Source organism: Manacus candei, unplaced genomic scaffold, assembly GCF_025592945.1.
Source record: "Manacus candei isolate 608988 ecotype Guabito, Panama unplaced genomic scaffold, ASM2559294v1 h1tg000070l, whole genome shotgun sequence".
NCBI lineage: Eukaryota > Metazoa > Chordata > Aves > Passeriformes > Pipridae > Manacus > Manacus candei.
Window position 1 is genome coordinate 1,451,308 of NW_026138118.1, and position 23,719 is coordinate 1,475,026.

At 63.1% G+C, this 23,719-nt stretch overlaps 4 protein-coding genes across 7 annotated transcripts; 1 reads left to right on the forward strand and 3 right to left on the reverse strand.

Annotated features, from left to right (window-relative positions):
• Positions 1–1,115: 1,115 nt before the first annotated feature.
• On the reverse strand, positions 1,116–6,250 carry PAFAH2 (platelet activating factor acetylhydrolase 2). Its single transcript, XM_051807346.1, has 11 exons — positions 6,179–6,250; positions 5,082–5,181; positions 4,780–4,927; positions 4,397–4,493; positions 4,227–4,295; positions 3,996–4,110; positions 2,582–2,695; positions 2,139–2,230; positions 1,870–2,040; positions 1,628–1,776; positions 1,116–1,422 (listed from the first exon to the last, which is right to left on the reverse strand). The coding sequence occupies exons 2-11, from the start codon at positions 5,163–5,165 to the stop codon at positions 1,328–1,330; spliced, it is 1,134 nt and encodes a 377-aa protein (XP_051663306.1). The 5' UTR covers positions 5,166–5,181; positions 6,179–6,250; the 3' UTR covers positions 1,116–1,327.
• Positions 6,251–8,263: 2,013 nt separating this feature from the next.
• On the forward strand, positions 8,264–16,062 carry EXTL1 (exostosin like glycosyltransferase 1). Of its 2 annotated transcripts, none has more exons than XM_051807040.1 (12): positions 8,264–9,004; positions 9,200–10,427; positions 13,324–13,417; positions 13,500–13,607; positions 14,032–14,151; positions 14,235–14,367; positions 14,451–14,569; positions 14,828–14,923; positions 15,025–15,111; positions 15,270–15,430; positions 15,505–15,676; positions 15,759–16,062. In XM_051807040.1, exons 2-12 carry the CDS (start codon positions 9,493–9,495, stop codon positions 15,942–15,944), a joined length of 2,211 nt encoding a protein of 736 aa, XP_051663000.1. In that variant the 5' UTR covers positions 8,264–9,004; positions 9,200–9,492; the 3' UTR covers positions 15,945–16,062. The 2 variants fall into 2 exon arrangements, with proteins under 2 accessions (XP_051663000.1, XP_051663001.1); XM_051807041.1 differs by having other exon boundaries at positions 15,804–16,062.
• A 475-nt stretch (positions 16,063–16,537) lies between these two features.
• SLC30A2 (solute carrier family 30 member 2) lies at positions 16,538–18,969 on the reverse strand. The gene is made up of 8 exons (XM_051807047.1): positions 18,777–18,969; positions 18,403–18,602; positions 18,021–18,167; positions 17,674–17,827; positions 17,426–17,582; positions 17,077–17,182; positions 16,850–16,984; positions 16,538–16,731 (listed from the first exon to the last, which is right to left on the reverse strand). The coding sequence occupies exons 1-8, from the start codon at positions 18,824–18,826 to the stop codon at positions 16,586–16,588; spliced, it is 1,095 nt and encodes a 364-aa protein (XP_051663007.1). The 5' UTR covers positions 18,827–18,969; the 3' UTR covers positions 16,538–16,585.
• Positions 18,970–19,811: 842 nt separating this feature from the next.
• Positions 19,812–23,447, reverse strand: TRIM63 (tripartite motif containing 63). Of its 3 annotated transcripts, none has more exons than XM_051807042.1 (9): positions 23,244–23,447; positions 22,968–23,134; positions 21,635–21,800; positions 21,248–21,343; positions 20,850–21,083; positions 20,679–20,701; positions 20,383–20,507; positions 20,196–20,273; positions 19,812–20,097 (listed from the first exon to the last, which is right to left on the reverse strand). In XM_051807042.1, exons 1-9 carry the CDS (start codon positions 23,400–23,402, stop codon positions 20,087–20,089), a joined length of 1,059 nt encoding a protein of 352 aa, XP_051663002.1. In that variant the 5' UTR covers positions 23,403–23,447; the 3' UTR covers positions 19,812–20,086. The 3 variants fall into 3 exon arrangements, with proteins under 3 accessions (XP_051663002.1, XP_051663003.1, XP_051663004.1); XM_051807043.1 differs by having other exon boundaries at positions 20,196–20,270; positions 21,635–21,803; XM_051807044.1 differs by having other exon boundaries at positions 21,635–21,803.
• Between the last annotated feature and the right edge of the window lie 272 nt (positions 23,448–23,719).

The following is a 23,719-nucleotide window of genomic DNA, read 5'->3' on the forward strand; positions in this document are numbered from 1 at the left end:
GGAGCATCTTCAGCCCCAGGGCTTGCCCTTGGCTGAGAGTGGCTGTGACACAAACAACCCAGGCACCAGAGGAGTGAAATTCTGCTTTTCCGTTCCCTTTCTTCCCCTGGAAAAGGGCTTTGCTGGTACCCGCGTCACCAGGAGAGGATCAGCACCACCAGCCTCCTCCAGCCTCTCCTCCTTCCTTCCCCCAGGAAATCCTGCCTCCCTGTAGCCCCGGGCGCTGTCTCCGCAGCTTCTCTCCGGGATGGCAGGGGATGGAGCAAAGCCGGAGCCGCCGCCGTCCCCCCGGCTGTGTCCCAGCTGGAATCCCGCGGCGGGGACAATGCGAAAGCAGATGGTGTGTCAGGAGCCGGGATGCTCCCGGCAGCTGCCGAGCCGGCGTGTCCAGGATCCCTGCTGCCTCTCCCACCTCGGTGCCAGCCAGGACCCTGGGGAGGGGCTCCGGAGGGGTAAATCCGTGCGGCTCCACCAGCTTCAGCCCTTCCTCGGGCTGGAAGTGTCACTTTTTCATGCTGCACAGCCAGGCTGGGTTGTTTTCCTTCCATCCCTGAGGCCAATCCCAGTCCCCATTTCACATCCCTGTCCTGCTGAGGTGTTCAGAGGCACCTCCTTCCAGCCAGCTTGCTCTTTCTTTTTTATCCCCCTCCAGATTCTCCTCTTTCTTTCCCCCCTCCAGATTTTAGGCATGAAGGCAGCCATCTGGCCAGCTTTCCAGGACTATGACAGGATTTTCCTTACTTCTGTGCTTGGAGCCCTGATGCTGCATCTCTCCATTCTTTTGGCTGTGACTGAACTACCCCCAACCCACAGCAAACAACCCCCCTCCCTGCTCCTCCCAGATGTGCCCCAGCTGCAGCAGATCCAGTGAGGGATGACTACCCACCCACCCCACGTGCAGGAAGGATCTCACCTCGTGCCCAGGTGAGGCCCTGGCACAGGTTGCCCAGAGAAGCTGTGGCTGCCCCTGGAATCCCTGGAAGTGTCCAAGGCCAGGTTGGATGGGGCTTGGAGCAAGCTGGGTTACTGGAAGGTGTCCCTGCCCATGGCAGGGGGTGGAATGAGGTGATCCTTAAGGTCCCTTCCAACCCAAACCAGTCTGTGACTCTACGACAGCCAACCCAGTCTTTATCCCTGTGGATTTTATTCCCTTTGCCCCACAGCCCTCACTGCAGGCACGTGAGCAGGGAGGGCTCCCCTGGCATGTTCCATGACGTCCTGTGAGCACAGTCCCCAGCTCCTGCTCTCTCCATGGACCCTCCTGCCCTTCCTGGCTCCTGCACGGATCGTTCTGGGCGAGAAGGAGCGAGCTCCGACCTCGGAGCAGCTACAGGTTGGACCGGCAGAATGGTGCTTCTGGAACAACCGAGTCTCCCACGCCTTCCAGGAGGTCATCCCACTGATCAAACTCCTCTTCCAGGTCTGCACGGGGCACAGATGGTTGGGAGGTTACTACAGCCTCATCAGCCTGACTCCAGAGTCACAGAGGAGCAGCCACCCCCCCTCCTTTGCTGTGGGAAGCACCGATCCCAAGCCCAGCGGGGCAGTGGCCACCCCGCAGCCTCCCACAAGCTGGGGAGCTCTCCTGCCCTCCCCAGCCCCTGAATGATGTGCCCTCCACCCATACTGAGGTGCCTCTGCAGGAAGGCCAGAGCTGCCTGGCTGGTGATGGCCAGAGCCTTGCTGGGGTCGAGGGTCCCCCTCGCGCCGAAGATGCGGCTGATGAGCTTCCCGGGGAGAAAGGCAAAGTCAGTCTGGCTCTCGTGCACGGTTCCCCTGGACAGGGAAGGGATGTGCTTCAGTGGGAGCTGGGGAGAGGTCCTCCTGCTGGCACACAGCCCGTAGGTGCTCCCTCCAGCCCCAGCTCACAGGATGGTGATAATCTTTGTCTGGCTGCTCCTGGAGCTCAACCTCTTCATTTTGGCGACGCTTTCTGGAGTCTGGAACTTCTCGGTGTTGATGAAGAGCACGGGCCTGGACACCTCTGGGTACAGCACGTTCTCCAGGGGGAACATCCAGGCGTCAAGAGCCACCGCACACCTGCAGCAGGACGGACACCCAGCACGGCCTCCCTTCCCACCGGGATGAGCCGCGTGTCCCCAGAGCTTCTGCAGCTCCCCATCCCTGCCGTGGCTTACCTGAAGCTGGGCTCTTTCACCAAGGCCAGCACCGCTGTCACCCCACCAAAGGAGTGCCCCATGACGGCCACTTTGGCCAGATCAACGTTGCCCTGCGAAAAGGAGAAGGCTGTGCCCAAACCTCGCTGCAGGAGGTCCCTAATTAGGGAAGAGAAAGCCAAGGGAGGATCAGCAAAGTCCCGCTGCGAGGGGGGAAAATGCCGTGTCTCATTTCCACTGCTGGTGTGACAGGACCTGGCTTCCCAGCATCCACGGGGGAGGGAAGGGGAAGAGAGGCTCCAGAAACCCGAGAGGTGGAAAGCTGTGGCTCTGCACGGACCCTGCCTGTCCCAGGAGGAAAAGTCCCAGGCAGCAAGGACTGATCCTGCCACCAAAGGAAACCTGGACCCCCTGTCCCCACCCGATCTCCCAGCAGGTCCTTCAGCACAGACAGACCCAGGTACCTTGAGCACAGAGAGATCCAAGTCCTGGTGAAGGATGTTCAGGACGGATTTTCCGCTGGCGATGTCCTTGAAGAGCCGGAGCGCTCGCACACACTCCTCTGCTCTCTGATGAACCTGGCAGCCAGAGACACCCCTCCCCTGGTTAGCCCAGCTCCTCCAACCCCCAAATTTGGGGTCAGATCCTCCCCTCAGTGCCCACCCACGCTCGTCCCTCCAGTGCTTGGACCCAACAGGGCTTTCCCTGAATTACAGCAAATGTGAAAGCAAGTGAGAGGCTGCAGCTCCCACAGGGATGCAGTGGATTTATTGGAGTGGTTTCCTTTTGTTGTTTGCTTTTAATTTGCTTAATCTGATAGCAGAGACGGCTGGAGATGAGCAAAAGCCTCTGCTCTGGGGAGGAAGAAGGGAAGGGAGAACCCAGGATCCTCCTCGGCTGCCCCCTGGCTGAGCCTGCTGAAGCCACCCACCAGTCCAAACCTCTGTGGGGAGCTCAGACCCCCCACCTCAGCCCAGCTGCCAGGGGCAAATCTAAAATCCCCCTAAAGCCCAGCTCAGGGGCTCCACCCAGGAGCAGCTCAAACAACTCAAGGAGAGGATGCCCTGACCCGGGGCCACTTTGGGACCCCGTCCTCTTCCTCTCCTAAGGACACCAGCACCATTGGCTGTGCACATTTAAGGTGACAAGTGACAAAAAAAACTCCAGTGAAAACCTCTCTCCTGCTCCCTCTAATACAGATGCCACAACGGAGGTTGACCTGGCAACTATTTCCTTCTGTTTATCGTTTATTTCTCACTCACCCTCAACATTTACACTCACAGGTTCATCTTAATAAGAAAACTGTTTCCCTTGTCTGTGCAATGGGCCGTGAGACAGAGCACACACAAAAATAACAGGCTGGGAGGTGATTTAAGGCTGCCAAAAGCACCTCCAACCACCACGGTTCCTAGAGAGTTTTCCTACGACTAATCTTCACTCGCTGTTGTCTTTTTAAACGAGGCAGAAACAAACAGAGGGGGGGAACTTGGCTCAGCAGGAAACCTTCCTGCTCCCCAGCAAGCAGCTGTCCGGGATAATCCCGGAGAGACAAAAATCCAAGCGTGAACAAACCCAGCAGCCGGTGCGGAGCTGGGCTGGGCACAGAGCCCGGCTCTCCCCGGGGCACAGGGGACATTATCCAGGGACATGGCAAAGCCCAGCCTGGCTCCTGCCAGGGTCAGCTGGAGCCGGACAGACAGACCCCATGAATGCAGAGAGAAACAGGTTGAACAGATTTTTCTCATCTCCAAGGAGAAAGCTCAGCCCTGGCATCACAGTGATACGGGATTGGGAAGGGCATGAGATGAAGACCCCAGGGATGCAGGAGGGATTTCACACCTCCCCATTGCCCACCCTGAACCCCCCCCACCCCAGTACCTGCTTGTTTCTGAAATAAAACTCCTTCTGCCCCTGGGGCACCTGTTGGAAGGGGATCCACTCCTCTCTCCCAGCCTCTGCAGTGCAGAAATAGGTGGTGGCAGCAGAGTGGTCCCTGCAGTGGTGGGAGGGAAGGTGGCCATGTCATGGGGGTACCAGCAACTCCCCAGAGCACAATATCCCCCTAGCCCTGGCACAGCAGCCGAATTTGGTGGGGACCAGGGCACTCACCTGTGCTCCAGTGCTGCCACCACAAAGCCCCAGGACGCCAGTTCTGTGCAGACAGAGGAGTACAGGGTCCTGCAAGGGAGACCAGGAGAGTCAGGGCAGGTCTGAGCAGGGCCAAGGGCAGCCCTGGACACTCAAATCCCCATCCCATCCCTGCTCAAGACTCATCCTACCGAAAGGCTCTCAGGCCGTGGGAGAAGATGATCAGGGGGTACCCACTGCTGCAGGGCTTGAAAGGCCCATTCCAGCTCACCGGAACTCTGCAGGAGCCTGTGGGGAGGAGAAACCCCCAGGAAAGGGGGGACATGGGCAGGAGAAACACCCAGAAAATGGGGGACACGGGCAGGAGAAACACCCAGAAAATGGGGGACACGGGCAGTGGGGTGTTGTTGCTGCAGCAGGTCCCTGCTCAGCTCCAGCCCTGCCTGTAGCATCCAGCCAAGCACAGGGGATGGGCTTGAGCTCTGCTCAGGGAGTGGGTCCCTAAGGAACCCATATCAGGGAGTGGGTCCCTAAGGAACAGGGAGCACCCAGGGCAGGGAATGACCCCCCTCACCGATGGTGATGCTGAGCAGGGCTGAGCACCAGCGGCGCCGGAGGGTGAAGTCGGCCAGCCCGGCGCAGTACTCGGAGCGTGGGATCCAGAGCGGCTCCGTGGCCCCTGCCTGGAGCAGGCAAGGGTAGAAGAGGCGGAGGAAGAGGCCCTGGGGGAGAGAGGGGAAAGGGGGACACACTGGGGACAGCACAGAGTGTGGTGGCCGTGTCCTCAGCGAAACCAGCTGGCTGCAGCCACGCATGGAAGCCTGTCCCTGCTCCCATCCCCATCCCTGTCCCCACCTCCACCCCTGTCCCCCGTACCTGCCGCGTGTGGCCCACCATGACATCCGTGCAGCCCACGTGGTGAGGTCCCTTCCCCCGGGGCAGTGCCAGCATCCCCCCCATGCTGCCACAGCCGAGCCTGGGCAGAGACACGGGATCAGAGTCTGTCCCCTCCCAGGGGGACCCCGACTCGCTCCCTCCTCCTTCCCTCAGCCCTCTCCATTGCCCGGAGCCTGGGCAGCCCTCCAGCACCGTGCCAGCAAAACCCACTGGCAGCAAGTGAAGAAATGAGGCTCCCAATTTCCCTCCTCTCCTCGAATTCCCACGGGCACAGCCTCTCCGGGCTGCTCAGGGATGAAACCCCCCAGTTCCTCTCCCAGGGGCTGCCAGAGCAGGACGGTGGGGCAGACCCTGCCCCAAGCCCACCCTGCTGAGGGTCCCCGTCCCCAGTCGGGGACACCAGGGCTGGGGGAGGCAGAGCTGGGGTGACACCGGGGACGTGCGACCAAGGGGTCAGTGCAGGGGTGACGCCCACGGGAGCCACTGGGCATCCCGAGAGGACGGGGCTCTGCACTCCCTCCCCTCCCCAGTGCAGAACTACAGCTTCCAGCAGCGCCCGGGGCTGAGGAACCACAACTCCCAGCATGGTCCTGGCCAAGGACCACAGCTCCCAGTATGCGCTGGGTCCTCGGACTACACCTCCCAGTATGCGCAGCTGAACTACAGATCCCAGTGCTTCCCAGTGCCCTTCTCCCAGAACCCTTCCTGCAGCTCCCAGTGCTCCCCCCAGCGCCCCCAGTTACCATCGCAGCTCCCAGTAGTTCCCCAGCGGCCAGTGCCCTCTAGCTTCCAGTGTCCCCCAGCTCCCAGTGCTTCCTGCAGCTTCCAGTGTCCCCCAGCTCCACCCCAGGTCCCGGTGCCCTCACCCCTGCAGCTCCCAGTGCTCCCCAAGAGCTCCCAGCGCCCCTAACCCGAGCTCCTTCTGCAGCTCCCAGCGCCCCTCCCAAGCCCTCAGGGCTCCCCCAGCTCCAAGTTTCCTTCTGTGCCCCCCCCCCCCCCCCCCCAATTCCCAGCAACAACTCCTCCAGCCCCCGGTATCCCCCAGCCCCCCTTTCCCAGTCCCTCCCCGCACTCACCAGTACACCGGGTCACAGCTCCCACCACGCCCCAGTGAACTCTGCACTACAGCTCCCAGTGCCCCCGTGCACGTGGACTACAGCTCCCAGTGACAGGAGTCCCAACCCACGGCTCCCAGTGCAAAATCACAGCTCCCAGTGCTCCCAGTGCAAAATCACAGCTCCCAGTACCATACAGGACACAGCCCCCGGTCCCACCAGTGCAAAACCACAGCTCCCAGTGCTCTCAGTGCAAAATCACAGCTCTCAGTGCCTCCAGTTCCAGGGCACATTCCCAGTCCCCCATCACAGGCACAGCCCCTCCGTGAGGAGCTGGAGAGGGCCATGCCCGTGGGCAGCACCCCAGTCCCAGGGCTGCCATGTCCCTGTCTGCACCCAGCCGGGTTCCTGCCCCCAGGATCGCCCCTGTGTCCTCCCCAGAGCCCAGAGGTGTTCCGGGGCTCCCACTGCCCATCCCCGTGTTCCTGTCCTTCTCTTAATCCGCTTTCTGGAGCTAAAGCGGCCCCGGGGCCCCATTAATCCCCTCTGCGGCCAGGGATTAATTCCCTGCGGGTCGAGCGGGCCAGGCCAGCAAATAAATATCCTAAGATTTGGTAAAAAACGTCCCTACCAAGGTCCCACACACAGTCCCACTCCAGGCTCCCCATCCTGGTCCTCTGGGTGCCTGGGGAAACTGGGGCACGGGCTGGGAGCTGGATGGGGCCCTGGGCACTGTCACTGTGTGTGTCCCCTGGGTCCCACCTGGCTGCTGGGGCAGGGAGAGGGGACCCCAGCCTGTTCCCCCCAGCACAGCCCCCTCAGAGGCCGATCCAGCCACAGGCTGAGGCCGGCCAGGTCGTTACACCCATGGATGGGATCCAGCGCTCCGTCGCGTCCCGGCTTGCCCGGCCGGCGGGGAGGGCGGCTGGAGCGGCCGGGAATGCCAGGACAGGGTGGGAAAGGCGAGCCCCGACGTGCCCCTGCTGCCCGCCCCAGCCCACGCCTGGCTTCCCAAAATGGGGCTCAGCCCCCTGGCAGCACCCCCACATTGCCCTGGGAGGGGGTCCTGGCTGGAGGTGGTGGGCGTTGAGTGGGCTGCTCAGGACCATCTTACTCTTGCCTCCAGTCGAGCCCAGCGGGACTGTGGGGGTCCCACCGGTGAATCCTTGGGGTCTCTGTGATGTGGGTGTCACTGGGGACCCCCACACTGGGCTCACACAGTGTTCACAAGGACTTTCTTTAAAGGGATTAACTCAGCCCATGGCCCCCGCTCGGCTCCTCTTCCAGTCACCCCACCAAGAGTTCCCCCTCTGATTTGGGGGGGTCAGGCCAGGTTGGGACCCCCATCTCTGCCCCCTAAGCAGGTGAACCCCACAGTCCACCCCCAGCGTTGTGCCATGGGTGCTGGGCGTGGCTGGGTTGGGGGCTGGCAGTGAGGATGCAGAGGGACTTATCCCTCCTGCCCCTGCCTGGGGGGTCACCTGGGTGTGTCACTGCAACCTGGGGGTGTCACTGCAACCTGGGGGTGTCATTGGAACCGCGGGGGTCGGCGGAACCCGGGGGTGCCCTTGGAGTCCCGGGGTATCCTTGGAGACGGGGATTGCTGGAGCCTGGGGGTGACATCGAAGCCCTGAGGTGTGACTGGTGGAGGTGGCCCCAGCTGTGTTCCTGCCCCTGCTCCCCCTCGTAACCCCATTGCTGCCCTACAACCGCCCTCTCCCTTTGGGGTTCCCCGGGGTCCCCCGGGGGCAGAGAGACCAGCGGGAGGGGCCGCTCCCCTCGGGGGTCTCACCGGCCCCGGGTGACACGGGGACACGGGTCGTGGGTCGGTCCCCGCGGGGGTGACACTGCGGGGGGGGGGGAGGCACAAGGACCCTGCGGACCCCCCCGGGGCACCCCCCGGCGCGCGCGGGGATCCCCGTCCCACGTGGGCGCGGCCAATGGGAACGCGCGGGCGGGGCGTGGCTCTCCGGACCACGCCCACCTGGCCGAAACGGCAGCCAATGGCAGGCGGGTGGGCGTGCCCGAGCGCGGCGATGTGGGCGGGGCGAGGGCGCGGGGTAACAGATGCGGGCGGGGGGGGGCACGTGGAGCGCGGGGGTGACGATGGACCACCGGGACCGGCCGGGAAACGGGGCCGGGAACTGACCGCGGAGGGACGGACAGCCCGCGAGACAGACAGGCGGACAGGGCACAGCCAGCCCGGAGGGGGACGGGGGACAGCCAGCCCAGAGGGGGACAAACGGACAGGGGACGGCCAGCTCCGGGGGGAGGAAGGGGGACAGCCAGACCGCGGCGGGACAGACAGACTGACAGGGCACAACCAGCCTCGGGGGGAACGGGGACAGCCAGACGGACAGGGGGAAGCCAGCCTCGGGTGGGGACAGACAGACTGACAGGGCACAGCCAGCCCCGGGGATAGAAAGGGGACAACCATCCCAAAGCATGACAGACAGACGAACAGAGGACAGCCAACCCAGAGCAGAATAGACAGACGTACAGGGGACAGCCAACCCCGGGACGGGGGACAGTAGGACAGGCAGCCACGAGGGGTGCAGGCAGCCGGGGTCTTGCACAGGCAGCCTGTGGGACAGGGGGACAGAGAGGGACAGACGGACAAGGTGACAAGGGGGCGCACACCCCCAGCCCTCCCGGCCCCGGGGCTGCGCGGAGCCTCCCGCGGCAGCTCCTCCGTGCGGCCGCGCACCGGGAGCCCGGCGGGGCGGCACGGCGGCCGCTCCGCCGCCTTCCCCGGCCAGGGATGCAGCCCGGAGCCGCGGGCAGCCGGGGATCGGGACTGCGGGGCACGGCGGCCCGACACCCACCCGGGGCTGCGTGTCCCCGAAGGTAACGGGGGGACCATGCAGGGAAGGAGCGGTTGGAGATAGGGGGGCTCCGGTGGCAGCGGGAGGGTTTATTCCCAGGTTTTTATTCCCAGGGGGCTGGGGAGGGGGGGTCCTGCCGCAGGGATGTGTGGGGCTGCTTGCGCGACACGGTTGGCGGCGGCAGGACGGTGACGGCGCGACCTCTCCCCTTCTCCAGGGATTTGAAGCTGAGCCAAGCGATGGAAATGTCATTGTCGCGGCACGGGAGCCCGGAGAAGTGAGCGGCCGGGACACCTCTGCTCCGCGGCTGGAGAGCCGGACGGTCCCGAAAAACCAGCCCTGGGCAGAGGGGGCAGCAAGTGGGGTTTGTCACAGACTGCAAGGGCACAGGACAACACCTGGGGGCCGGGAGCTGTCCCACCACCCACCTGGGGTTTGGGACATCGGCCTTTCCACCGGACTCTGGCACCCGTCTGAGCCCGATGAGGAGCCGGGGCTGTGTGTGAACCTATGCAGACCAGGAAGAAATACATTTTCCTGACTTTCCTTGCCTCTTGGCTCCTGCTTTTCTTCTTTGGAGGAGACCAGCTGCGCCGTCTCTCTTTCTTTTCTGGGAGGAAAGCCGAAGCCCGGAGGAACTGGCCCCGCTGGACGGATCGGTCCCTCCTCAAAAACTTTGCGGACCCCGAGGAGCTCCAGAGGGATGGGGACCCCTCCCTGCTGTCCCCCCGGGAGCGGCGGGCGGCGTGGCTGAGCGTCTACAAGAGCAGCAGATGCCGGATGGAAACCTGCTTCGACTTCTCCAGGTGCGAGAGGAACGGCTTCAAGGTGTTCACCTACCCCCGGGAGAGGGACCAGCCCACCTCGGAGAGCTACGGCAAAATCCTCTCCTCCATCGAGCGCTCCCGCTACTACACCCCGAAGCCCGAGGAAGCCTGCCTCTTCATCCTCGGCATCGACACGCTGGACCGCGACCACCTCTCGGCTCAGTACGTCCGGGATGTCGATGAGAAAATCCGCGGCTTCCCGCTCTGGAACGGCGGCAGGAACCACCTCATCTTCAACCTCTACTCGGGCACCTGGCCCAACTACACCGGGGACCTGGGCTTCGACATCGGCCAGGCCATCCTGGCCAAGGCCAGCTTTGACACCGAGAGCTTCCGGCCCGGCTTTGACGTCTCCATCCCTCTCTTCTCCAAGGACCACCCGCAGCGCGGCGGGGAGAGGGGGTGGTTCTATCAGGACTCGGTCCCCCCGAAAAAGAAGTACTTGTTGGTGTTCAAGGGGAAGCGGTACCTGACCGGCATCGGCTCCGGCACCCGGAACGCGCTGCACCACATCCACAACGGGAAGGACATCATCTCCCTCACCACCTGCAAGCACGGCAAGGACTGGGAGAAGCACAAGGACACGCGCTGCGACAAGGATAACGTCGACTACGAAAAGTGAGTTGGAGATGGGGCGTGAAATGTGGGTCTGGGGGGAGTGGGACACCCCACAGATGTTCCTGTCTCTCTGTGTGCCTGCCTGTGGCGGCCGGACCTCCAGGGAAGGAGGTTTTGGGCTCTCCCAGAAATAGATGAGGGTTTCATGCCCCAGTGGGGAGCGAGGCGCTGAGTGCTCAGGGCTTTCCCTGCATTAAAGTTGGAGTAATCTGGTGAGAGCGGCTCTTATCTGCAATCGCTGCCACCGCCTCTAATACGATTTCCCTTTTCCCCAACACTGATGAATGACGCTTTTCTTCTCCCCCCCTCCCGCCCTCCCTCAACATAAACGTTTCTCTTGGAGATGAGCCCGAAACATCCCCCCTCACTGGCTCTGCTAAAAATCCCACAAAACTGCCGGGTCTGTGGGCACGCCAGTGTGGCGGTGGTGGTGGGTGGGGGTCCCCCTGCATCCTCCATCACAAATGGATGTGGTGGCAGCAGCGTGTGATGGAAAAAGTGGGGGGACAAAGTTTTGTGAGTTTGGGGGGGTTCCGCGCTGCGAGGACACACGGCAGCTCCTCATCTCCCCGTCCTGCTACTTGGGACCCAGCACCAGCTGCCCAGTCTAGGGCTGGTAAACACAGACCCCATCCCGCTGGCAATGGGCAGGTCCCCATCCCATTGCTTGGGGACACGTCACAGCCACCCTGTCAGAGAGCAGATGGGGAGAGACCATGTTGGGCATCATCCTCAAAGCGTCTTAGGAGGTGCTGGGAGGTAAAAGTGGAGCTGGGGTGCTGGCACTGGGATTAGCTGCTGCCCCAGGATGGCTCATGCACTGCGTGGCCCCATCTGGAGGGTGCCACCAGCCCAGCAGGGTCAGCCCTTGCAGCAAGGTCTTTTTGGGATGGAGCATTGCAGGGTCATGGGGCTGATGGGACAAGGGGCCCAAGGTCAGCCCTGCTCCATGCTGAGGGGCAGTGGGATGAGGAATCCCCCCGTCTGCCCACCCAGGTAATCCTCTAATGCTGTTTGCAAATACAGGGAGATTTCCACCTCTCCCAGGATGGCTTTAGGCAGCGGATAGATGGGGAACACGTGGCACAGGGCAGTGTGCTCTTGTGTGACCCCGAGCCTCCACCCCCCTGCTCATCCCTGTGGGACACTGGGCAAAAAGCCATCGGCGTCTCCATCGCGCCGGGCCAGCTCTGCCCAACCTCCCGTGGGGATTGATGCCCTCCTGCCCTGGGAGATGTTCCCAGACTTGGACAGGGGACAAGCCAGCAGGGAGGGGACACACCACAGTTGGCAAAGCGAGACCCCAGCTGCCCCATCCACGCAGTGTGTTGGGGACATCGGGTGCTGTCACAGTGGAGGCAGCACGGGGAGCAGAGGAAGGCCTTGCTGGGGGTTCCATCATCCTCCTCGAGCCCGGTGTGCGGGGGGGGGAGGGAGGGATGCCAGAAACAAACTGGTTCTGTGCTGGGATAAAGGGTGGCTTGTGGCAGCGCTGCGGGCAAGCCCTGCCGCCGGCTGCCCCGGGTTTGGAGCGATCCAAGCGGGTTGGGAAAGGCTCTCTGGAGCCGACGGTCCCCGGTGGCACCGTGCCTGGCCGGAGCCACGGAGGGGCCTGGCAAAGGGAGCGCGGCGGGCGCCCGTCCCGGCTCCTAACAAAACAAGGAAGCCCTGACGGCCGTGATTGCCCGGAAACCGCAGCAGCGTCAGGAGCGAAGTATTTCCATCGGGAGGTTTTGGCCCCGCAGCCCGGCCGGCGCCAGCCTCCCCACGACACTGCTGGAGAGGGGAGGCTGCCCCCGGGGTGTGTCCTGCTGCCCACCCAGCCCCGGCAGTGGGAATGGTTCCCCCGAGGTCCTGGGGGTCGTGGCTGGGTCTGGGGTCTCCCAGCAGTGGGTGGCAGCAGTGTCTGGCCCCGGGGATGTGGCTGTCTCTGCTGTGGTTTCGTGGGGGGGTCTGGGTGCTGTTTGAGCCGCCGTCACCCCTCCTATGGGGTGTTGGGGTCAATGAGTCAGGGTGCACTAACGAGGCTTTTGGCATCCACTGGGACAGTTTGACCAGAGGTGGGTTTTATTGTAAAACGTTGTGCCTTGGCATTGGGGCTGATTTCCCACATCCCAGAGTGCCGGGATGCCCCAGGGTGCTCCAGCACTGTGAGGGGACACATCCTCAACTCCCAGGCTGGCACCGGCACCACGTTACCACTGCAGGGAGACCCTTCCTCCAGGGGACCAGCACTCTTCAAGGAGCTCTTTGGTCTCCCACCCCCACAGCTGGACCACGCACATCCCCCCCTCCAGCCCATCCAGGACCCGGCTGCCCCGTCCCTCCCTCCCCGCAGGCAGGAACAGACGGGGTCTGTCCCGACCTAGAGTCAATATTGGATTTTCCGGCGCGGTCGCAGGGACCCGGCAGCGGATGCGCCTCTCCCCACCACCGCACAGAAGGGGCTTTCATAGCCCCACGGGCAAGCCCGACCCGAGGGGGCCACGCTGGCTACACCCACTGCCCCCCCCGAACGCTGCCAGGGCAGGCAGGGCTGGTCCTGCCCGGCAAGTCCGGGCACGGCAGAGGAGTCACCGCAGTTTCGGGCTTGGGGGTTCGGGTGGTGGCTTTGCGTGGGGTTTCATTACCAGAGGGTGGGGGGAGCAGGGTCATGCCTTTGAAGGCACCGGGGTCCTATCCTGACCCTCCCCACCTGTTAAGGGTGGCACATCACCTAGGGCATGTCTGCTCCACCAGCCCCGTGGGGATATTCAGAGCCAAAATCAGCCCCAGTCAGTCCTAACGCTGCCCTGGGCTGGTCACACACACCCTCCAGGTGCAAGTGAGACCCCCGGAGTGCTCATGGATTGGGACTGGGGGTCATTCCTGACTCCCACCCCATCTCCCATCCCAGGTTTGACTACCAGGAGCTGCTGCACAACTCCACCTTCTGCATCGTGCCCCGGGGCAGGCGCTTGGGCTCCTTCCGCTTCCTGGAGGCTCTGCAGGTACAGGGTGGGCAGGGGGACAGGGGACCCCCTCCTTGGGGTCCGAGGGGCTCTGTCCCAGCCCTGTGGGGTCCCACCACAGGCCGCCTGCATCCCCGTGCTGCTGAGTGACGGCTGGGAGCTGCCCTTCGCCGAGGCCATCGACTGGGGCAAAGCTGCTGTCGTGGGCAGTGAGAGGCTCCTGCTGCAGGTACCGTGGCTGGATCCTGCCCCAAAAGGGCACAGGGGACCCCAAATCTTAATTTCAGTGGTGGTGGAGCCCCCAGCCAAGTCCAGGGGTGAAACCTCCGTGGCCAAGTCTGGCAGCTCTCATGTAGATGGATGCAGGAGAGTCTCATCCAGCTTGGAATGGGGGTTCCATTCCATCTGCAGCCCTGGGGCATTGTTCATCTTGGGGGGTGACCAAGACCCATCCCAGACTCAAACCCTTGGAGGTCCTGGGCCAGATCCTGCTCCAGAGAGAGGACATGCAGCACCACAGTGGAGTGGTGGCACAGCATCCTTGCCTGGGGGCAGGGGGGTTTCCCTTGGGATGGTTGGAGGTGGTGGAGGCAAGGAGCCCTGCTGGGGGGCTGGGTGGTGCTGAGAGGAGAAACCAGCTCCTCCCTTCACAGATCCCTTCTGCCGTCCGCTGCATCCACCCGGAGCGTGTGCTGGCTTTCCAGCAGCAGACCCAGTTCCTGTGGGATGCATACTTCTCCTCTGTGGACAAGATCGTGCACACCACGCTGGAGGTGAGGCCCCCACCCCAAACTTCCCCTCGGAGCTCCCGGGGTCACAACCAGGGTGCTGGGAGCATCACTCTGGCCTCTGGCAGATCATCAAGGACCGTCTGTCTCCGCACCGTTCCCGCTCCCGCTTCCTCTGGAACACGCTGCCCGGGGGGCTCCTGGTCCTGCCCGACTTCTCCACCCACCCCGGGGATTTTCCCTTCTACTACCTGCAGCACGGTAGGACCCCACCTGTCCCCTGCTGAGCACGGCAAACTCAGTGCATGCCACAACGTCTGTCTTCTCTCACACCCTTTTTTCAGGCTCCAGCCCCTCCGAGAAGTTTACAGCCTTCATCCGGGTCGTCTCACAAGCGGGTTCCCTCTCCCAGCCCATCCTCAGGCTCATCCAAGCCGTCTCTGGATCCCAATACTGTGCCCAGGTAGGAAGAGCTGAGCCCTGCGCTACCTGGTGCAACTCCCAGGGATCCAGAAGGAGGGATGGGGCAGGGTCCCATGGGTTGGGAAGGGGATGGATGGGTTTAGGGGTTGGAGGGGGTGGCTGATGTTACCCTTGGGTGGGTAGAGCTGTATCCCCAGCCCCCCGGGGTGGAGGTGGGACCACCTGGGGGTTTATCCTGGTCCAAACTGCCACGAGGTGGTTTTGGGACGAGCAGACACACCTGTCCTCCCCCCTGCAGATCCTGGTGCTGTGGAGCTGCGAGAAGCCACCACCACCGAGCGGGAAATGGCCCCAGACCACCGTGCCTCTGACCATCATCCAGGGCAGGAGGAAGGTGAGAGGAGCTGGGACGCAAGGCAGGGGGCCAGGGCAGGGGCAGGGAGCTGGGACACCCACCCCATGGCACAGCCCAACCTGTCTTTCCCCCCTTCATAGCCCAGCGACCGCTTCTTCCCCTACACGGCCATCCAGACGGACGCAGTGCTGAGCCTGGATGAGCACACCAGCCTCTCAACCAGCGAGGTGAGGCCGTGGGCACCACGGTCCCTGGTCCTTCAGATGCTCACAGGGCTGGAGGGAGCAGTGCCTGCTGTCCCCATGTCCCCATACCCTCTGGGAGAAGGCAGGGGTGGCGGTGGGTGACCCACAGAGGGTGACACCGTCCCCCCACCCCGTGCCAGGTGGACTTTGCCTTCGCGGTGTGGCGCAGCTTCCCCGAGCGCATCGTGGGCTTCCCCGCCCTGAGCCACTTCTGGGACCCCGAGCAGGGGCGCTGGGGCTACACCTCCAAATGGACCAACGAGCTCTCCATCGTCCTCACCGCTGCCGCCTTCTACCACAGGTACCCGCCCGGGGAGGGGCTGGTGGGCAGGGGGATTGGGCCACATCCTGCCCCCCACCTCGCCCCCTCCCCAGGTACTACCACAGCCTCTTCACCGAGTACCTGCCGGCGGGGCTGCGGGAGCTGGTGGACGGCCTGGCCGCCTGCGAGGACATCCTGATGAACGTCCTGGTGGCCGCCGTCACCAAGCTGCCCCCCATCAAGGTCGCCCAGAGGAAGCAGCACAAGGACACGGTGCCCCAGCAGGTAGGGTGCATGGGCGGGGGTGTGGGGACCCCCCCGAGCGGGGAGTGCAGCCCCTCACCCCCCGCGCTGTCCTGCTGCCAAGGTGAGGGGCACGGCGGGGGCGGTTGGCAGCCGGCGTTTCTCCCAGCGGCAGGACTGCCTCAACCAGCTGGTGGACTGGTTTGGCTACATGCCCCTGGTGTCCTCCCAGCTGCGCCTCGACCCCGTCCTCTTCAAGGACCAGGTCTCCGTCCTGCGCAAGAAATACCCACGCTTGGAGAAACCCTGAGGGCTGCCAGGCTGCTCTGGGTGCCCTGCTCCCGGGGCACGGAGCCCTCCGGGAGCAGGTGGTTGCTGCTGCTAACGGGGTTTTACTCGTTATTGGGTTTTACCAGTGCAATAAAGGAGGGTGGAGAGGCAGAGTCTGTGGCTGTAGAACGTGGGGAGCACTGGGAGCGCTGGTGTTTGAGTGCACCATTGCTGATGCATTTGGCACCTTGGGAATAACCCAGGCAGCTCCTGGCTGCACATACAGCTCCCCCAGCCCCGCGGGGAGGGCGAGTCCTTCACCTTCCTGAGGGCAAACAGAGGAGTGATAAGAGGCGAGAGCAAGGCCAGTGCGTCCTCCTTCCCCCCGCTGGGATGGGTCCACCCACAGCACCAGGCACTCCAGCACCCCACTGCCTCACAGCGCTCCTCGGAGAAGGGAAAAGGTGTGTTTTAGCTGCCTTGCCCCCCAGCTGAATAGAAATAGGGAATATTAAGGCTGCTGGCTTCCAACAGCTACTGCCCTCCGGCTTCCACAGCCCTGGGTCTGCCCTTGGTTCCTACAGATACCAGAGATAACACCCTGATACCAGACCCAACACCCCTGTGCTCTGCTTTATTTTCCACACATAAGAAGTTTCCCCTGGGAAGCCAGCAGAGGAGTCAGTCGCGGGGGGGCTGGCATTCCCGGCAGTCCCTCATCTCCTCGGAGTAGCTCTCCACCTGGATGGTGGTGGTGTGGAAGTGGAAGGTGCCCTGCAACCGGGAGCTGGCCTCCTCCAGCACCTCCTGCGCGCTGGCAGCCGCGTCTGCGGGGAGAGAGGGACGGGCTGTGGGGGTGTGGGTGAACCCCATCCCTGTGTTGGGATGGAAAGGGAAGGGACGTGGGGGTGTGGGTGACCCCTGACCCCCCCTTGGGATACTCACTGATGGCAATGTGCACCGAGAGCAGGGGCTGTGCCGCCGTCAGCGCCCAGATGTGGAGGCTGTGCACGGCCTCCACCCCCCGCACCGCCAGCAGCGTCTCCCGCACCGCGTTGAAATCCATCCCTTTGGGGGTCCCTGGGGAGGGAGAGCCATGGGCGCTGCAGGGAGGGGGACCACGGCACCCATGGGACCGCAGCTCAGACCCCCCCCTCCGGGTGGGTCCCCACCTTCCATGAGGACGAGGAGGACATCACGCAGGATGGTCAGCGTCGTCCCCAGCACCAGCGCGGAGAAGAGGAAGGTGCAGATGGGATCCACGAACTTGTAATTGGGCTGTAGAGGGTGGGAGAGGGTGAGGCCTCCCTGGAAACATCACCTCACCCCAAACCCCCAAGAGCACCAGCAAGCAGGGGCCAGTCTCACCCCTATGTAGGGACACAGTCTCACCCCTATGTCTCTGTCAGAGAGAGAGACAGAGACTGTCAGAGACAGAGACCCTTCTGTCTGGCCAGAGCTGGCTGAAGCCGCTGCCTCCATGTCCCCAAGCATCCCCTTTGCCCCCAGTAACACCCAGACCTTGAAGAAGATGATGTAGGACGCGATGAGGACACCGACACTCTGCAGCAGGTCCCCCACGACGTGGACGAAGGCGGCGCGGACGCTGGCGCTGGGCTGCTCGCCGGCTGCCCCGTGGCTGTGCCCGTGCCCTGTCTGGTGCAGAGCCAACCCCATCCTGCGGGCAGGACAGTGGTGACACCCCCAGGGGCCACCAGACACAGGGAGGGGACACCCAGGGAGGACAGGAGCCAGCTGGCCACACGTACACGATGTTGATGGCCACGGCGCAGGCGGAGGTGATGAGCATGACCCCACCCTCAATGTCGTAGTCACCTGAGAGCAGGCGCTGGGCTGCCAGGTAGACCAGGACCCCCGTGACCACCCAGATGGAGAGCACGGAGAGCAGGGCCCCCAGGATCTCTGTGGAGAGACCCCCCCACCCCACATTGTTGCTTTGCCACTGTGCCAAACCTGAGCTCCCTTCCGGGCTCCCCAGCAGCATCGGGGTGTGGGATGGGCACCCAGCACCCAGTCCTTATGGGCAGAGCACCCTGGGGTGCTCTGAGTGCTCCCTGGGGTTCCTGGGAGCTGGATGGTGGGGCCACCCCGTTACCTGCCCGGTGCCAGCCGAAGTTCATGGTTTTTGTGGGTGGGCGTGAGGACACCCAGAGTGCAAAGAGGCTGATCATGATGCTGGCAAAGTCTGTCAGGAGGTGAGCTGCATCCGTCAGGATGGCCAGGCTGTGTGCCAGGTACCCCCCTGCGGAGAGGGGACATCAGTGGGGACATTGGGGTGGCATCCCACCCCGAGGCAGGCACAGGCCAGCTCACCCCATGCCACGGTGGGGGCCCCACTGTGTGTTTTGACCCACTGAAAACCCACAGGGACCCCTGCCTGCACCCACAGCAGGGAATCAGGACAAGAGGGGCTGCGGGCACCCACTCAGGGTGATCGCACAGGGACCAAACCCCCGGACCCCGGACCCACCACTCACCCACGGCTTCCCCCACCATGAAGACGAGGCAGATGCCAGCGGCCAGGTAGAGCTTCCTGCGCGCCCGCCGCTGCTGCCCGGGGTGGCCGTCGGGCCCCCGGGTGTGGCAGTGCTGGCCACGCCGTGTCCCCAGCTCCAGGGCGGGCGCCTGTCCCCGCACCGAGTTGTGCCCGTTCTTTTGCTCAGCCCCCACGTAAGACCTGCCGGGCAAAGGGGTGGTTGGGGACCCGGGGGGGGATTTTGGGGAGGGGCTTAGACCCTGAATGCCCCTTCCCCCGCCCCTTCCCTGGCCAGGTGACTCCAGGAGACCCCGCTTTGGAGCTCCACGGGGAAGAGGGACCCGACATCCCCAGCCCCGCCGGGTACCCCCCTACCCGGCTGCGCCCTCGCTCAGGAGGTGCCGTTTCTCGTCGCCGGCCGCCATCCTCCTCCGGGGCGGGGGGCTCGGGGCGGGTGACCCCGGCGTGTGGCCGGCGCTGGTGGCAGCCGGTGGCCTCGGATCGTGTGGAGCGGCGGGATTCGTGTGCAAATCCCGGCTGGAGGAGGGACAGCCAAGCCGGCTGCAAAGCGCCCGCCGCCGCCTTGACCCGGGGTGGGCCCCCTCACCCGGCACCTGGAGGGGGAGATTCCTCTGCGACCCCCCCCGTACCACCCCCAGGGAGCTGCACACCAGGGCGTGGATGCAGCCCCCGAGGTGGGGGGGGGGATGGAGCATCCCCATATCCCCCCCCAAAAGGCTCCTGGTGACACCCCTCCCTGACCTGGGGAGCCCTCGGAACGCCCCCAGTTTAGATCCAGCTGCTGAGCAACCGTGTGATGGATACGCCCGGAGCCAGACCCGCCCCCAGCAGCGACTGCTGCCCCCTGCTCTGGGTGAGCAGCACTAATTACTCTGGGGCTAATTGCAATTGCGACTCAGCCCAGGGCACTGCTGCAGGCCCTGCCTCAGTTTCCCCTTGGCCCCTGCTGAGCCAGGCTTATATTTTTTTCAGGAGAAAAGCATCTATGGTGTATTTTTGCATTTATGGTGTATTTTTGCATTCAAGGTGTATTTTTGCACTTGTGTGAACTCAGCCAGCAGCAAAACAGCAGCTCGATGCCAAGACCATCCCCATTCTGGGGACTGGCACAGCCTGGAGCATCCTCAGCCCTCTCTGTGCCACGTTTCCAACCCCAGGCAAGCACATCTCATCACCAGGAGATAAATCCTGCGGGGTGCTGACCTGTTATATCCCCAGGCAGGAGGCCAGGCCTGCGTGCCAGCGCTGCCAGAGGTGCTAACGAGGCTGGAAATTAAGAGTTGGATTGGAGGTGTCCCTCTGCCACGCCAAGACCTGGCAGGGCCACCAGTGATGGCACCATCCTGGCAAACCCACCCCCAAGCCAAGACGGGAGAGGCGAGGAAGAAATAACCACCCGAACCACCGGTTTTTTTCTTTACAAAATACACAAATTTCAAATCCGTGACAATTATATACAAAAAAAAAAAAAAAAAACCCAAGGAAAAATTACAAAACGTGCGGAATTGTCCTGTTTGCACCCGTATGGAAAAGTGTCCTGTGCTGGAGCAGGCGCCGGCTCTCCGGGCTGCCGGTCCCTGCGCCGTGTCCCCCCCCAGTCCCGAATCCACCGCCGGACATCCTGTGCCCACGGCGTTTCTCCCGTGCTGGCAACATCGCTGTGGCTACTGGGAAGCTGCCAGGGAAGAGGGTAGGAGGGTCAGGGGGAATCCAAGCCCCCCCAAAGCTCCCCCAGGGGTTGAGGGTCCCAGAGGGGTGGGCTTGGCTCCTTACCCATCACTGTCCTCTCGGGTGCTGTGTCCTCCTCCACCTCTTCCTCCTCCCCATCAAAGTACTCCTCGTCTTCCTCTGCTGCAAACAAGCCACCAAATGTCACCAGGAGCCACCAGGAGATGCGGTGGGTGTCACTGGGTTGGTGGGAGCTGGTAAAGGGGTGTCAGGGGGTCGGGGGCTGAATTACCAGGGTCGAAGTCCAAGGCACGGACGGCGTCAGTGAGGTGGTCCAGGGTCACGGAGAAGGCATCCATGCTCTCATATCCCTGCTGAATCTTCTCCAGACGACCACCCTTGGAGGCCTCCACGATCCTGGGCAGGGAAAGCATGGATATGTGTGTCCCTGTCCCCTCGCCAAGCTGGAGGACCATGGGACGCCAGGGTGGGGGGTCGGGGCAACCCCCCACTGGCAAAGCCCCGTGGCCAAATCCTGCCCGTCTGTGGGGCTGGGATCACTGGATTTTCCCCAGTTTGAGCACTTACGTTTTGATGAGCTGCTTTGCATTCTGTGTGGAGAGAGGTGGAGAAGGAGAAGAAGGAGAAGAAGGAGAAGGAGAAGGAGGTGAGTGAAGCCACAAGAGAGCCACCAGGATGTCCTCTACAGTAGGACCCCATGTGGGCACCAGCAGGGAGGGAAAAATTTGGGGGTCTCACCATGAGGAAGGCAGCCCCCCCGGTCTCCTCCGCTGCCTGGATGGCCGTTTCCACCAGCCGGCTTGACTTCTCCAGCTGCTCCTTGTACTGGCAGATGAGGCTCTGGATGAAGGCTGTCTTTTCTCCCTGCTCCTGGGAGATGCGCTGCAGCAGCTCCGACTTCTTCTCCTCCAGCAGCGCTGCCAAGGCGTCGAAGCGAGCGCACAGCTCCCGCTTGGCCGCCTCACTGTTCTCCTGTGGGGACAGGGGGACAAAAGGATGCCACCTGTGTGTCCCTTCAGCACCAGCAGCACCCACAGGGCTTCCCTGCTCCGTGGGCTCCAGCTCCCTCCCGGCCATCCCCGGCTGATGTTTCATCCCCGGGTGTTTGGGGGGTTCCTTTTCCCCTCCTCCCTCACCTCGGTGCTCTGGCACGAGTCCTCCAGCTGGGAGATGATGGTCTGGATCCGGTCATTCCCTGCCACCAGCATGGAGATGCAGTTGTTCAGCTCAGTCTGGGGAGGGACAGACACGAACAGCTTTAACTCCTGCGGGGTTGAGGACTTCCCCCATCCCGACACGGGGACGGGCTGGGCATTGCTTGTCCCCAGCTCTGCTCCCCCACATCCCCCACAAGCCACAGCTGCTCTAAATATAGTCTGTCTCCTGGGCGAAGTCACCCGGGGGGCTATTAATACCCTGTGAGCCAATCCCAGTGTTATTTGTGACTGTCCTAGCTCAGCACATCGCCCCAGGACCAGCCGTGTCACCCACAGCCCCCCCCCTCGTGTCCCCCCCCTCGTCACCTTCTGGCCCTGGAAGACGGTTTGCAGAGGGGCAACCTCGCAGTCCTTGTGGGCACCGAAGACTTTGCACATGGAGCAGGTGGGGACCTCGCAGGTGACGCAATAGATGTTGATCCTCTCGTCCTCGTGCTCCTTGCACATGGGGTGCTCCCCCTTTTTCAGTGGCCTGCTGGAGAGAGCGGCACAGCCACAGTGACATCCCTGTCACGGTGACGTGACCCCGTGGGGGTGATGTCCCCACTGCAGGGGCATCCCTGCCACGATGATGTCCCATTGCAGCATCACCCCGCTGGTGCTGCGCGGCCACCTCAAAATGAAGTCCCCTGGAAAAAGGCCAGATCCTGCCATAATCCCACACTCCCTCCCTTTAGGAGCCACCAGACTCTGTGCCTCTGTAAGCCCCAAGCCCAGTAAGTCCCATTTCAAAGCCCTGTGTCACTGGGCATGGCAGTGGTTGGCACTGGGGGCGGGGGGGGCTCCGGGCTGCGCTCCAGGGACGCTGTACAGGGATCTAAATTTAGCCCAGTGCTGCCCGGATTTATTGTCACCCATCGCGTGACCAGAGTGGGGGCTCCCAGAAACCCCCGGGAGGTCCCAGACAGGGGCTGCAGCCAAATCATCCCGTCTACAGCAAGGAGGGACATGGGGACAAGCCAACCCTCTGAAGCAAAGACAGGGCTGGGCCCCCCGAGCCCCCCCAGCGTCTGCTGACACCTGCCACGTGCCATCGTCCCCGTCCCCATGGCTCTCACACAATATTTACAGCAGTTCAGGGAATTTGGCCAGGGCCACTGCTCTGCCTCGAGAACCTGTGACCCCCCTGTCCCCCCTCCAGCTTCATGTTTGCCCCCCCAAACTGTCCTTCTTCCTCTTATCAGCTTCAGTGCCTGCTGTCATGAGCAGAGCCTGGATTTGTCCCCCACACCTCTTATCTCACAGCCAACACTCCAACAAGAGCATTTCGGGGGTAAACAGGACCTGCTCTACTGTCACCACTCCCCCCAGGGACCCACCACCCCCCTGAGCTGCCCAGAGACACAAACTGCTCTGGACAGGGGAGAGAATTGGATTGGGGGAGAAAGATTCGGGTCAGGGGAGGAAGTTTTAAGTCAGGAGAAGAAGTTTTGAGACAGGAGGAAGATTTTGGTCAAGGGGGGAAGATTTGAGTCAGAAGAAGATTTGAATCAGGGACCACTGAGCCAGCAGAAAGCCTCCCAATTTCTCAGTCTCCCGTGGTCTCAGGGATGGTGCTGGGGCACGGGAGGGGGGCATCCCTGCATCCCCACATCCCCATATCCCCGTGTCCCAGTCAGCCACGTCCACCTGTGCCTACCTGGAGCACTCCTGCTTGTAGATGTCAATGATGTTCTCCACCAGCAGGTTCCTCTGCAGCCCATAGACCCCGTGACGGTCCAGCAGCACCTCGTGGCGGCACGACGGGCACCGGAACCGGCCCCCCGAAATCAGACTGCCCCGGCTCTGCCAGTACGGGTTGGCAGCCTGGGAGGGGGAGATGAACAACATCAGTGTCTCCACAGCACCACGACCACCCTGACAACCTCCAGCCCGGGCAGGGGGATGGAACGGGCGCAGGGGACCCTCGTCTCACCTGGAAGACGTCGTTGGCACACTTGCGGCACAGGTTGTGCTGGCAGGGCAGGATCACCACTGGCTTGCTGAACATCTCCAGGCAGATGGGGCAGATGAGCTGCTTCTCCAGGCTCTCCATGGGGCTGCCATCCTGCAGGATGCCTGCTTGGAAATCCATTGCCTTGTCAGCGCGCTCCTCTCGCCGCTCTCGGCTGCCGTCACCCCTCGTCCCGCTATTTATAAGTCGCTCCCCGGTCACGCGGATCCAAATCCCGACGCGGCGTCGGGTGTCCGAGGAAGCAGCACCTGTCACACGGTGGTGAGCCATAGGGGAGCTGGTGGTGGTAAACAAGATGGGGACAGGCTGTCCAGGAGGCCCTGCCCGCCCGTGCCGTGGACATGCCTCAACCAGAGCAGGGGAGTAAACAGGGCCGGGCTCTGCCCCGGGGCCAAAGGGTTGCACACCGCGGGGACAGCATGGCCAGATCCATGGCT

Coding starts and splice junctions, on each gene's coding strand:
- PAFAH2 (XM_051807346.1), bottom strand. CDS start 5,165: ATGGGGGGGATGCTGGCACTGCCCCGGGGGAAGGGACCTCACCACGTG. Junction 4,928..5,081: donor TGGTGGGCCACACGCGGCAG/GTACGGGGGACA, acceptor TCTCTCCCCCAG/GGCCTCTTCCTCCGCCTCTT. Junction 1,423..1,627: donor CTTCCTGCAGAGGCACCTCA/GTATGGGTGGAG, acceptor TGCCCCGTGCAG/ACCTGGAAGAGGAGTTTGAT.
- EXTL1 (XM_051807040.1), top strand. CDS start 9,493: ATGCAGACCAGGAAGAAATACATTTTCCTGACTTTCCTTGCCTCTTGG. Junction 14,368..14,450: donor CTTCTACTACCTGCAGCACG/GTAGGACCCCAC, acceptor CCCTTTTTTCAG/GCTCCAGCCCCTCCGAGAAG. Junction 15,112..15,269: donor CCAGCCTCTCAACCAGCGAG/GTGAGGCCGTGG, acceptor ACCCCGTGCCAG/GTGGACTTTGCCTTCGCGGT.
- SLC30A2 (XM_051807047.1), bottom strand. CDS start 18,826: ATGGCGGCCGGCGACGAGAAACGGCACCTCCTGAGCGAGGGCGCAGCC. Junction 18,603..18,776: donor CTGAGCGAGGGCGCAGCCGG/GTAGGGGGGTAC, acceptor TTTGCCCGGCAG/GTCTTACGTGGGGGCTGAGC. Junction 16,732..16,849: donor CTCGGTGCACATTGCCATCA/GTGAGTATCCCA, acceptor CTCTCCCCGCAG/ACGCGGCTGCCAGCGCGCAG.
- TRIM63 (XM_051807044.1), bottom strand. CDS start 23,402: ATGGATTTCCAAGCAGGCATCCTGCAGGATGGCAGCCCCATGGAGAGC. Junction 23,135..23,243: donor GTGCCAACGACGTCTTCCAG/GTGAGACGAGGG, acceptor TCCCCCTCCCAG/GCTGCCAACCCGTACTGGCA. Junction 21,344..21,634: donor CCGTCTTCCAGGGCCAGAAG/GTGACGAGGGGG, acceptor GTCCCTCCCCAG/ACTGAGCTGAACAACTGCAT.